This window comes from Drosophila arizonae, chromosome 2, assembly GCF_054131065.1.
Source record: "Drosophila arizonae isolate 15081-1271.41 chromosome 2, UAZ_ARI_1.0, whole genome shotgun sequence".
In the NCBI taxonomy this organism is placed as follows: Eukaryota; Metazoa; Arthropoda; class Insecta; order Diptera; family Drosophilidae; genus Drosophila; species Drosophila arizonae.
In genome coordinates this window covers 12,269,315-12,282,008 of record NC_142922.1, presented here as the reverse complement: position 1 = coordinate 12,282,008, position 12,694 = coordinate 12,269,315, and the positions used below count along the sequence as shown (strand labels likewise).

The window sequence follows — 12,694 nt, the reverse complement described above, 5'->3', positions numbered from 1 at the left end:
GCAACAGCAACAACAACAGCAACAGCAACAGCAATAAAGCCAAATGTGCAATAGCTAAATAAACATTAAATGTACAACTAATTCAATCAAGAAACAAAAAATTATTTAACTGATATACATATATATATGTGTGTGTGTTATTTTGTGTCTACATGCTCGCAGTCGTGGGGCGCTAAGGCAGCTCTAGTTATAGTCGTAGCTACACACATATATGGTAGACATACATATATAGCAGCAGAAGTCGGAGTTTGAATAGAGTTGATGCTAAGGTCAAAGGTTTTCTGTATGTTGATAGGGCAAAGAATTCACATAAACCTTTCGATTCCACCCGCATAGTTGGTGTTTGTAACCAGAGGAAGAAGATTTCGAGCTAAATCTTTCTATTGACTGAGATCCAAACTATTTAAGCTGATTCGCTACTATCTTCGGACGTGTTGTCATTGAGCTGAGAAGACACCACCTTGAAGCATTAGATACTCGACACGAGTACTTAACTAACTAATTTATTAGATGTGCCTAATTTAAGATCCGGTTTAACAGATGCGGCGAATGAGTTCGGTCCCACTTACTTGAATAAGTTAACTCCAAAAGTTTGTTAAGTTTAACCATTGAGCAAAAGAACCAAAACAAAATGAAATCGTAAACTAAAACTTACAATTTTAATATGATCGTCAAAAACTATATAGATATAAAAATAAAAAATAAACAAAAAATATATAAAAACAACTTCAAATGAAAACACAGAAATACCTTCGAAATAGCTAAATGTAAACACGAGTCAAAAGGCAAAATTAGAAAATGTGCACATAGGTAAAACATAGTGATAAAGCAACACAAACCAAAAGGAAACTCTAAGAAGAATATAAAAATTATTAACATAAAATACATCTAGATGTACCCATGAGAATCCACAACTACTTAGGAGTGCAGCACTTGATATGTGGACGTAATTAATCGAGGTGTAACTTATATAGAAATCTCTTCATGTATTTGTGTAATGTAAATGTGAACAAAATACAATTATTAAGTAAGTAAAAGTCGAGTCAACTGAGGCAGAGGATAGTGAATTATTTAGAGAAAGTAAAAGAGCATGAAAACAAGTAGAACAAAAAACCAAAAGAAGATGAAGATGAAATTAAAATTAAAAAGTAAATTATATATACATATATATATATATATGGACAGCGCGAACCTTGTGACGTCAGCTGCGACGTGTAGTAAAGCAAATTTCAAAGTTTAGTCAATGTTTAGTTAAGATTGTAATTGTAACTATATATTAAATATATACTATATGTTAAATGTTAACGAAACACAATTATCTATGGTATTTACAAAACAACAAACAAACAAAAAAAAACAAAGGCTAAGGCGAACCACAAAATCGAAAATCATCAAAATTGTAAACTATTTTTTACAAGAATGCAAAAACGAAAAAAAAACAGAAAAAAAACATATATATATATTATATATTAAAATTAAAATTAGCTCACTTTGGAGGATTGGGGAACTGTGGAGAGCCCAACAGGAAGTGCGTCTAATTTCTCTAAGTTGTGATTAAATGCGATGAGAGTAAACGATGCTATTGACAAAGTAAACTGATTTATTTTTTAAAACTTGGCAAACCGTGTTTTTTGAGAGCCAATGGCAAAAACTGTGCAGCGTTGTTTGCAAACTTTAACTTTACATATTATATATATATATACAAAAACAAACAAACAAACAAAAATCTATATATACTTATATAAATATATAAATATGTATACGTATGCATATACATATATATACATATGTATATATTTATCTATACATATATACTAAATGTTATTTGAGTAAACAACAAAACTGTCTGCTTACCAAAGAAAAAAGCTATGCATACTTTTAAATAAACACACAAATGAATACACTATAATAGAGGAAAATGGAAGAGCGCAAATATTTAAGAAGAAGACATCTTGGCAGAAAGCAAAGAAAAACAATTGAATATACCTTTAAGCATTTGTGTGTTGATAAGTGTCTGAACATAAAGGGCTAAAGCAAAATTATAAGAATACAATACAAGAAGTTAAAAGCAAAAAAGAAAAAAAAAAGAAAACAGAATGAAATAGAATGAGTGTGGAGCAAACATCTTTATAATACTATTACCTATAATATGAGATATGGCTATGTATTTAGCATAATTATATTTAATTATGTACACATATACATATATACACATATATGGTTTAAGCGAAATGCATATACATAAAAGGGCAAAAACAAAATTTAAAACAATAAATGATTCAATGTTGTGTATGTACATATAAATATATATATATAAATGGTAAAAAACAAAACAAAAAACAATGCATATGATTAAAGAATGTCTATCAATGTATGTGTGTTTGTGCTTGCGAAAGCAAATAGCACACATGAACACTCATCCATACAGAAATAAATAAAAATATAAATTTAAATGTATAAAACAACAAAATGCCAGAGATTAAACAAAGCTGCATAAAACAACAGAAATATGTTGAAAATGACAAGAGCCACACACACACACACTCACACCCACGCAGGCACCCACACACACAGACATACATGTAATTGCATTGGAATTAGCAGCAGGTCAAATAGAAAGAGCGTAAAACAGACGAATAATTATGAACAGCGTGAAAGCAGAATGGTATAATTATGTTAAGAGCCTTTCAAAGCCTATCCAATCCAATCAAATCGAACATAGCTCCCCCCTGGATAGCTCTCACTCACACACGCACACAGCAAAACCACACACATGCACTCACAGACACATGCACACACACAGACACACAATTGCACGTAAGGTGTGGAGGCGAACCAGTTAAAATATGCATAGTGAAATGCGGAAAAGCAGGAAAATAATCAAATAAAATGGAAATGTTAATCAAAAAATAAAAGCAGAAATAAATAAATAAATAAATAAAAAATGATTGCATTTTTTTTTTTTGCATTTATGGAATACCAATTAAGGTGGGCAGAGGTGAGTAAATCCTTAACGTCTATTATGGAGCGTTGATTGAAGCGTGTATGAGAACGACAAAGAATAACTGAGAAAGGACTTTAACCGAGTGCAAGACTGAGCGATACCCTTTAAGCATGCATACCTATAGCTATGCATGCTTCAGCGGATATGTGTATATAATTGAGGACATCAAGTGATTAATTACAAATATATTTGTAAAAAAAAAAAAAATCAATTTTGGTGGTTAGTGTTAGTGGGTAGAAATTGAAAATAGTTTCTTTATTCCAGAAATTATAAGCAAAGTCTTCTATTGCTAATTTATTATTATTTGTTATTTAATAAAATCAAAGTCTTCTGTCTTCTACATATGGAATATACTTGCAACTGAACATAAATTTATGCAATATTGGGAAATTTGCAGATGGTTTCGAAACAATCGAATTTAAATTTTTGATAAAAAAGAATAAATTTCAGAAAATCAAATATAATAATAACAAAAAAATAAATAAAATTATAGAAATTATATATAATAATAATATAATTATTATAAATTACCTAGATATTTTTTATGTATATATTAATATAATATAAATTATAGAAATTATATATATCATTTTTTAAATGCTGTAATGAATAATAATTTTTATTCTTGTACACTGAAACAGTATTAGTTTTCGATTAATTTGAGCACAGCTAAACTTTTATCAATTTATATACTAATTCAAAAGAACGTTCGAGATAGGCCTAGTTGCACGCTGCAATTTGGCTATTTGAATTTGCTTAATTTCAAATGGATTCATCTGGCACAGGAAAAATCTGGTAAGCACTTTAAGAGTGAGAGCTATCAGTTGGTATGTATATATACATATACATTTCATAAATACAACTGAATGTGTCTGTCTGCATTTGCACATGTCGCGTTTCCACTTGACTCGGTTTGCCACCGCTGCAGCTGCTATGGCAGCAAGAACGCCAAATGCAACTGCCACATGCTGGTCACGTAAAATCAAAATCTCACTGCGCATACACGTCTACATGCATGTGTGTGTGTGTGTGTGTGTTTGAGTGCACCTTTCAACTCGCTTGTAGCGTCACTCGATGTCAGCGGCAAAAACTTGACTGCCATTACGCATCATTGCACAACGGGAAACTGTATAATTTCAATATTTTACTGCATTTTGCACTTTGGGATCGCCGCAGTCGCTTTTGTCATTGAACCTATTATGCCGCTTGTGCCGCTTTGGCAGCGCTGGTACAGCCAGCAAAAAGTACAGCTAATAGCCCAAAATTAAGCAACGACTATTCAGTATTGCAGCCATTAAACTCATTCATTACTCATACGACCATTTGCACGAGCCAAGCTCAGTGTAGTGTAACGAGTTACATTATAAAGCGCTGATGGTGGAGTAGGAGGCTTGGAGCAGTGCACGCGCTGGATCCGGCCAATGGGTCATCGGGAGAAGGGAAGGGGTAAGAGGAGGGGAACTGCGACTCCTAGCGCTGCCAAAATATATTTATTAATAAAAATCGCGTGCGAACGATTGTCTTCGGCCACTTACTTCGAAGAGAGGAAAGAAGAGAGAGAGAGAGAGAGAGAGAGAGAGAGATAGAACAGATTTATACACACACAAACATACCCGTCCAAGCTGGGTCTCGCTTCGCAAGCAAATATGTGCTTGCTCAGCGAACGTCGGCCTTTGATATTTAAGGCGACCGACCGTGCCCACCCTACCTTGGTCGCTGGCTACCTGCATATATTAACAGCGACCCCATACCCAGCTTGGAGAGCTAAAAACCTACAGAGACGCGCCGCATGGCCCCAAAATAATTAGACTTAATTAACCTTCATTGGATATATTATTTACAAAATAATCGTACATTGGTAAATAGTGGCTATGGGCATAGAGAATGCGAGATTATAAACAGATCAAAAAGAAAGCTTTCGGGGAGCTTTTTCTCTCAGCTGATCGAAATGAGGTAGAAGGGATAGAGAGGTTAAAATTTATGCATTATGTTCTTTCTTTTTTAATGCAGCGGGTGTAAAAAAAAACGCTGACGGATACGAACAAAAAATAAATATTGAATTTGTTAAATTTATAATGCAGCTCCACTTACTGTGCTGTCCCGCGATGAAAGCGCTTCCATTTCGGTTGGGCGACAGGCTGTGCTAACAAAAAAAAATTTATATGCAACTGCAAAAAAATATAATGCATAAAATACGAATGGGAAATGTTCATCGGGAGGAGGTTAAGCTTATTGACTAATGTTAATTTTAAATTATTCTACTATTTAACTATTATATTATATTCATGGTGAAATAAAAAAAAGGAAAAAAAATGAACTCGGTGCCTATAATACAAATTAGTACATCAATATTCGCCAAAAGTGGGACTTCTTAAATAAAAAAGGCAATGATTATTGTGCAACAGGTGCAGGTGCGGAGATATATGTATGATGCGGTATTCTGCAGCACAGCTTATATGTGGTTGTGCGCCGATGCAAAGATTTAGTTGTGCGCCGCAATTGCACTTTGGCAAAAAAAATTAAAAATTTTTTTGCTGGGTGCCAAACCTGCAAAGAGGTTTGTGCGAGATTATTTTAGGCATATGTTCTGCCCTTTGGAAATGCCACTACTTTCTTCTTACCGAATAGTTTGGCACTTGCACAAAAGAAATAGCACTTGAATTTAAAAAAACTTTTTTTTCTTTAAGTTTCAAAGTCCCTTTTCACTATTCACAGCGTGATTTAGCAACAACCTTTTCAGTCGGTGGTTGGGATCGGAAAAAGAAAGAGGAAAATATGGCCGATCCCATGAAGCGGCAAGTCATCGCTTGGGAACAGTTTTTTATGGCCTAGGTGAGAGTGACAATTTCTCCTGTTATTGATCCAGATTTGGGATTGCCACATCCGTGATCGCGTGATCAAATTTTCTAAGCCACTCCAAGCTCAGCGGATTGCCTACTTTTAGGCTGCTTCCTTTTTTTCTCTATTCCAGCGCCACTACAAGACCCCCCTACCAAAATCACACTATAGGGTGATTCGCGCTGGACTCTGCGATTATTGTTTTAGGTCTTTTGCATGGTATTTACCAATCAAGCGACCCTGCAAATCTTCAATTTCATAATAACTATTGCCAAGTTTTTTCTTAATTCTTGCCTTTACGAAGTTCGGAGCTAGTTTCGCATTGAAGCCCCGTACAAAATTACTCTGTTGAAAATTACGCCTGTAAACTTCCTGACCTACCACAAACGAAACGTCACGACAACGCATATTATAGATCTTCTCGTTTCGATTACGTTGTTGTTGCATGCAATCCTTTGCCCTGTCGCGTATAAGATCAAATGAATCGTCACGATTAAATTGAATAGCGCGATCTTCTAAGAAGTTTAAATTACGTAGCAGTTTGTACGTGGATGCATTGGTCACCATATTTTGGCCAAAGGCTATTCGATAAGGGCTTGTGCCGATAGCCGAATGCACGTCTGAACGCAGAGCGCAACAGATGGAGCTTAGATGAGCGTCCCAATCTTTTTGGTCAGGTGCAATATATGACTTTATTGCTGCTATCACCGATCGGTTGACTCGCTCCGAAGCATTTGCTTGTGGGGAATAAACGGCCGTATATGTATGATTAACTCCATACTTTTGTAACAATGCGTTGAACAACTGAGACTTGAACTGTACACCGTTGTCAGAGACTATAGTTTCAGGAACTCCGAAGCAATGAAACAACTCCTGTTCTAAATAGTCTGTGATGGCGTCGGCAGTCAAATTTTTGACGGGTTTCAAAAAAGGAAATTTCGACATATGGTCTAAAACAACAAAGACTCCTATATTCCCGGTGCGACTTCGCGGATATGGACCTAGAAAGTCAATATAAAGTTTTTGGAACACGCGTTGCGTTGAACCCGATTTTCCTAAGGGTGGACGTAGTGTGTAATTTGGGTGCTTGTTGCACTTGCAACTTTCGCAATTATTAACGAATTTTTTTACATCTACTACCATTTTCGGCCAATAAAGATAGCGGCGCAGCTTATCTAGCATCTTGTTTATGCCTGGGTGAGAAGCTAGTGGAGGCTCGTGGGCCTTCTTAAGGACTTCTGGAACCAGCGATTGGGGAACCCAAAGTTTCCAACACAGATCATCGGCTACTTTCTCACCCGACGCGTGATCAGCTCTCCGATATATATAATCGTCAACTACCTTCACATCTGGTGATCTAGATGGATTGGCTAATATTTTGGCTTTAAGTTCTAGATAATCAGATGTCTTAAAATGAACTGAGTCGAGATCCACTAGACAATCGGCTGAGATTGCAGACACATCTTCTGTGTACACCCGTGATAAAGCATCTGGTACAATGTTTTGACTGCCTTTTCTATGGACTATTTTAAAATCATAACCCTGAAGTTTTAAAGCCCACCTTGCTAACCGAGAACTCAAGTCAGTTTGAGACATGAGCCATTTTAGAGAAGCATGATCTGTGACTACAGAAAATTCTTGTCCTTCAACATAAGCTCTAAATTTTTTTATCGCTAAAATAGCTGCCAGACATTCTTTTTCCGTTACGGAATAATTCCTTTGACAACGGTTAAGTTTACGAGACATAAAAGCCACCGGTACCTCTTCATTATTCTCTGTTACCTGGACTAACACAGCACCAACACCTGTATGGCTGGCATCGCAGTGTATAGAGAATGGTCTGTCAAAATTTGGACTATGCAAAACTGGAGCCGTACTAAGCTTCTCCTTGAGTTCTTCGAACGCTTTTTGAGCTGATTCACCCCATACAAATTTTTGTTTATGTTTCAGCGTGTCTGTTATAGGGGATGCAATGGAGGCATAGTTCTGAATAAATTTATTATACCATCCCGTCATACCTAAAAACCTTCTAACTTGTTTGACTGACCTCGGGACTGGGAATTCTGTAATAGATACAATTTTATCTGGGTCTGTGCTAACTGTGCCATTGCCAATCACATGACCTAAATATTTTACCTCTTTGAGACAGAAATTACTTTTCTCAATATTGATGGTCAAACCTGCTGTTTTTATGTGATTTGCCAACTCTTTTAGGACATTTAGATGCCGTTCGAAAGTATCTGAAACTACCAACAAGTCATCTAAATAGATAAAAACTTCACGACGCAGATTAGTGGGTATTATTCTATCCATCAACTTCGACATTGTCTGTGGAGCATTACAAAGCCCAAAAGGCATAACAGTGTATTGATACAATGGCCTACCAGGTACGCTAAATGCGGTTTTATCGCGTGACTTCGGCTCTAGTGGAATTTGCCAGAAAGCATCTTTATACCCTGAACCCATTGAAAATGGGAAATCAGGGTATAATGGTTTTGTTGAAATGTATGTAACAGGGAGAAGGAGGCGTGGCAGACCCCACAAAGTATATATATTCTTGATCAGGGTGACGAGCTGAGTTGATTTGGCCCTGTCCGTCTGTCTGTCTGTCCGTCTGTCCGTCTGTCCGTCTGTCCGTCTGTCCGTATGTTTGAACGCGTCGATTTCCGAAGATATAAGAGCTAGAGACTTCAAATTTTTTGTAAAATGTTCGTAATTACAGCGCGGATATCGAGTTTATCATTAAAATTCGATAACTCATCCCGATCTTTTTTTATCGATGAAAAACCTTATCGAAAACCAGTTATAAAATTATATCTTCTACATCTTTATTGCTAGAGTCTCCAAATTTCGAATGTATGCTTATATGCAATTTATACAATTTCGGTTTTTGTTAAAATTTACCCCCCACCTCTAATTTCACCCCCTCACCCTCACTTTTGTAAAACGCGTATTTCAAATACTAGAGACTTGTGCTTTGGCAATTACATGCATATTCATGTTATAATCATAATCTGAAAGTTTCATGAAGATCGTACGTCCACAAAAAAAGTTATTAAACAATTAAGTTCTCATAGTAAGCGCACACTGCAGCCCATGCGTGTTTATGCGTGGGTGCTTGTGTGTGTATGTGTGTGTGTTTCTTGTGTAAGCTGAAAGACGCGAAAAATTATTGAAATAGCTAGCACTCCAAGGGTTCAGGGGATCTCGTAGTCGAGCAGTCTCGACTAGAGCTTTCTTACTTGTATTATTTAGAGCAGTTGAAAATTATAATTTTGATATTGTATTGTCTATATACAGAGATAGAATAAAGTGTTCTCTTTAATCAAATTTGTAATATCACAATAAAGTCAAGATATTTTCAAAATTAAATTATATGTAATATTATTATATTGAATACAAACTTTTAGTTTAGAGTACAACTAAATGTATATTAATTAAATATGTATGTATTGTATGTTTTAGATTTTGATTGATTTATTTTATTTGTCTGCTTCTCAAACATCTCTATACGTTTTGTACTTGCTTACCAAATCATAATAACCCCTTGTTTAAATCTAAGCTGGTTATGAATTCAGCTTTTGGTAGCCTACTAAGAATACCATCAATGAACGGCATAGGATACGCATCCTTAACGGTAACCGCATTAACACGCCTGCTATCTAAACACAAACGAACCTTTCCTGGTTTGCGAACTAACACAACTGGAGAAGACCAAGCGCTTTGTGACTCCTCTATCACGCCTAATTTAAGCATTCTGTCCAGCTCTTCATACATTAACTTTTCTACTGCTGGTGAAACTGGATAATGACGTTGCTTAATTGGAGCGGCTCCGGCGACATTAATCTCATGCGAAAGAAGAGTTGTTCGTCCCAAGCCCAGTTTAGCAAAAGAAGGGAACATGTTAATGTGTTGCAGCAGCAATTGATGCTGCGTGACTGTAAGTGGCTTTAGGTTGCGATCCTCTAAAGAAGACAAATTATTGACTGTGGGCACCACCTCCAGTGGAAGAAGATTAAATTGGGTCCAAAAATCTATCCCTAAATATAAATCTTGAGATAAGGAGGGTACTATATAAAATGTCAACATTCTAGCTTCATTTTTAAATTTGATTTCTGTAGTGATTTTGCCTATTATATTCTGTGCCTTGCCATCTGCAGTACGTACAGCTGAATTCAGAGGCTTAAATACGATATTTGAATTAAGAACATGATTACAAAATTCACCACCAATACAGCTTATGGAAGCGCCTGTGTCCATTAGGCCAGTAATACTCTTTCCTAATAAACTAACATTTGCATATGGCCTAATATCTTGAGCGTTTGCTATCACAGCTAACATTAGCTGCTTCTGCTCTATCTTATGACGTTTTTTTGCTGAGATACGACGTAGTTGAGAGCGAGATTTGGAGCTTATTTGTGTGTGTATTGTTTCGGAATGGGCATCATAAAGTTGTGAGGTCGTAATTGGGTCGTTGGTATAGTCAACGGACTGAAAATCTATGTGTTGGTTGATGTCGACTTCATTTGTTTGCGTGCACTGGTCGACGGTGCACGGGCTGACAAGTTTTTTGAATGCTTGTTGCATTTCATGCACGAAGGCTTATACGTGTCGGGTTTGCCACAACCATAACAAAATACTCGACGTTCCGCAGTACAATCTTGGTACCTGTGCCCTGTCGCATTACAGTTCCAGCACAGTAAATTTACTGCTGATACTTCTGGACTGTCGACGTCCTCATCCGAAGACTCGTGCTCTATTGCGATTCCATTTACTGAGCGACGTGGCATAGGTATAGGATGCGGCCTATTCACTAATGGCTTGCCAATCGTTTGCAAGAAAATTTCGCGTGTGCGCACCAACTGACGTAGCTGAGCAACTCTTTCAATTCTCTCATAAAGAAGTTCATGCTGAATTTCAGGGAGCAAATTATTACGGAGAATTTGGAGTAGAGATAACTCACGCAAGGGACTCGAAAGTTTGTCCGCAAGTGATACGATGGCCTCATGGAACTCATCGAAGGGTTCGCCTATCTTTTGCTTACGCCTATCTATGGCAGCTCGGATATGAAGGTCAGTTCTATCATCATTAAATTGCTCTCTAAGTGCAAAACAAAGTTCTTGCCAGCGAATCCCAGGCACACTTTTGTGATAGCGCCAAAACCAATCACTCGCACTACCATCAAAGAGGTTGCTAACGTATCTAGACAACAGCTCAAAATTGCCTTCTAGAGTCTGATGCGTAAGAGCTTCAGTTCGATAAATGAAATCTTCTACTGACAAGGCCGTTTTGCCATTGAAACGTACCTTCCAATTTGAAATAATTTGGCTGATGCGATCTGGTCGCAAATCCGTTCCTAATGACGTGAATCTATTGTTTGAATGGGTGCCAGATACAGTTGAAGCTGGTTGAAACTCTTGTTGGCCAAGATTGCTGGTATTATCTTGCACTGGCAGTATGGGACTGCGACTTGTATGCGGCTCTGCGGATGATGAAAGCAGTTTCTGGAAGCCACTCTCTATCACCTGCGACAGCGTCTCACTTTGCCTCATAGAAATCTGAGCTATCAATTCTGTTTGCCGAAGTGAAGCGGCAGAAATGGCGTCAGCTGTTATTGTAGCCAAGTCTGGAGTGAGGGGGGGCGCCACTGAAGAAACTAAGGCAGGTGACGAAATATCGTCTTCAGACATATTGGAGGTTGCTGTCTTTCTTGCCTGGGATCTAGTTTTAGTTGCTACATTCGACCCTGATGGCTTATCCTTTAAAGATTCTGTACTGACGGCAACACTCGGTAATCGCAGCGACTGTTTACACACTGGACAGACTGTCTTATTAGCTATCTTGGTGTTAAAACACGATTGATGAAAGGTATGGCCACAACTTGTTTTAAATAGCTGGCTTTCATTAATAATAGATTCTGTACAAATAAAACAGTTTATGATAGGCTCGTCAGGCCGGGATAAATTTTCGCTACTACGCGTTAAAGGCATTTTCGAATCGATATAATTGGCAACTATATTGCAAAGAAATGGCAAGTAAGTAAAAAAAATTAACTGACTATTAACTAGTAGGAATAATAAAGAATTAAATAATTCAGTTAAACTAACTAAAAAAACTAATAAATAAAAAAGAAAAGGAACACAATAAATCAACTAATTGATAATTCCCTATATAAAAGCAAAAAAACTGAAGAGAGCAAACGAAATTAAATCTGCAAAACAGTAACTGCAAAAAAAATAAAATAATAAGTAAACCAAATTCAAAAGAATATTTCAATTACATACGATTTTGGGGTACCATGCGAACACATCCATTAGATAAATTTAGACGGGTACAAAGGTGCTAAGAAAGTAGAAAATTTTAGTGAAGAGTACAAAACGAAACAGAAGCAAAAATGACATAAACCCTATTCATGACTAAAATTATAGTCATTAAGGCGGCGATACCACAATTTCATTGCGCGGAGGATAATAGAGCGTGTCCATTGAAATCCACATCCAGCTACAAGAATATGTAATATTAGGTTCGCACGTCCCATTTAATAGACTGGAATACATAATTGCTTTTGCAAGTGAACCGCGACAAATCGAAGAGATAAAATAAGTCAGCTGATAATGACTTGAATCGATTGTTGTCGGGGCTGCCGGACTGTTGGGCCCCACGTTGGGCGCCAAATAAATATATGATTTTAAAATTAATTCTGTAACGAGTTACATTATAAAGCGCTGATGGTGGAGTAGGAGGCTTGGAGCAGTGCACGCGCTGGATCCGGCCAATGGGTCATCGGGAGAAGGGAAGGGGTAAGAGGAGGGGAACTGCGACTCCTAGCGCTGCCAAAATATATTTATTAAT

General features: G+C 36.9%; 1 protein-coding gene across 1 annotated transcript; it reads right to left on the bottom strand.

The window, feature by feature from the left end:
• Positions 1 to 9,409: 9,409 nt before the first annotated feature.
• LOC149270311 (uncharacterized) lies at positions 9,410 to 11,510 on the bottom strand. Its single transcript, XM_089463216.1, has one exon. It carries the CDS (start codon positions 11,392 to 11,394, stop codon positions 10,342 to 10,344), a length of 1,053 nt encoding a protein of 350 aa, XP_089319342.1. The 5' UTR covers positions 11,395 to 11,510; the 3' UTR covers positions 9,410 to 10,341.
• Positions 11,511 to 12,694: the final 1,184 nt, after the last annotated feature.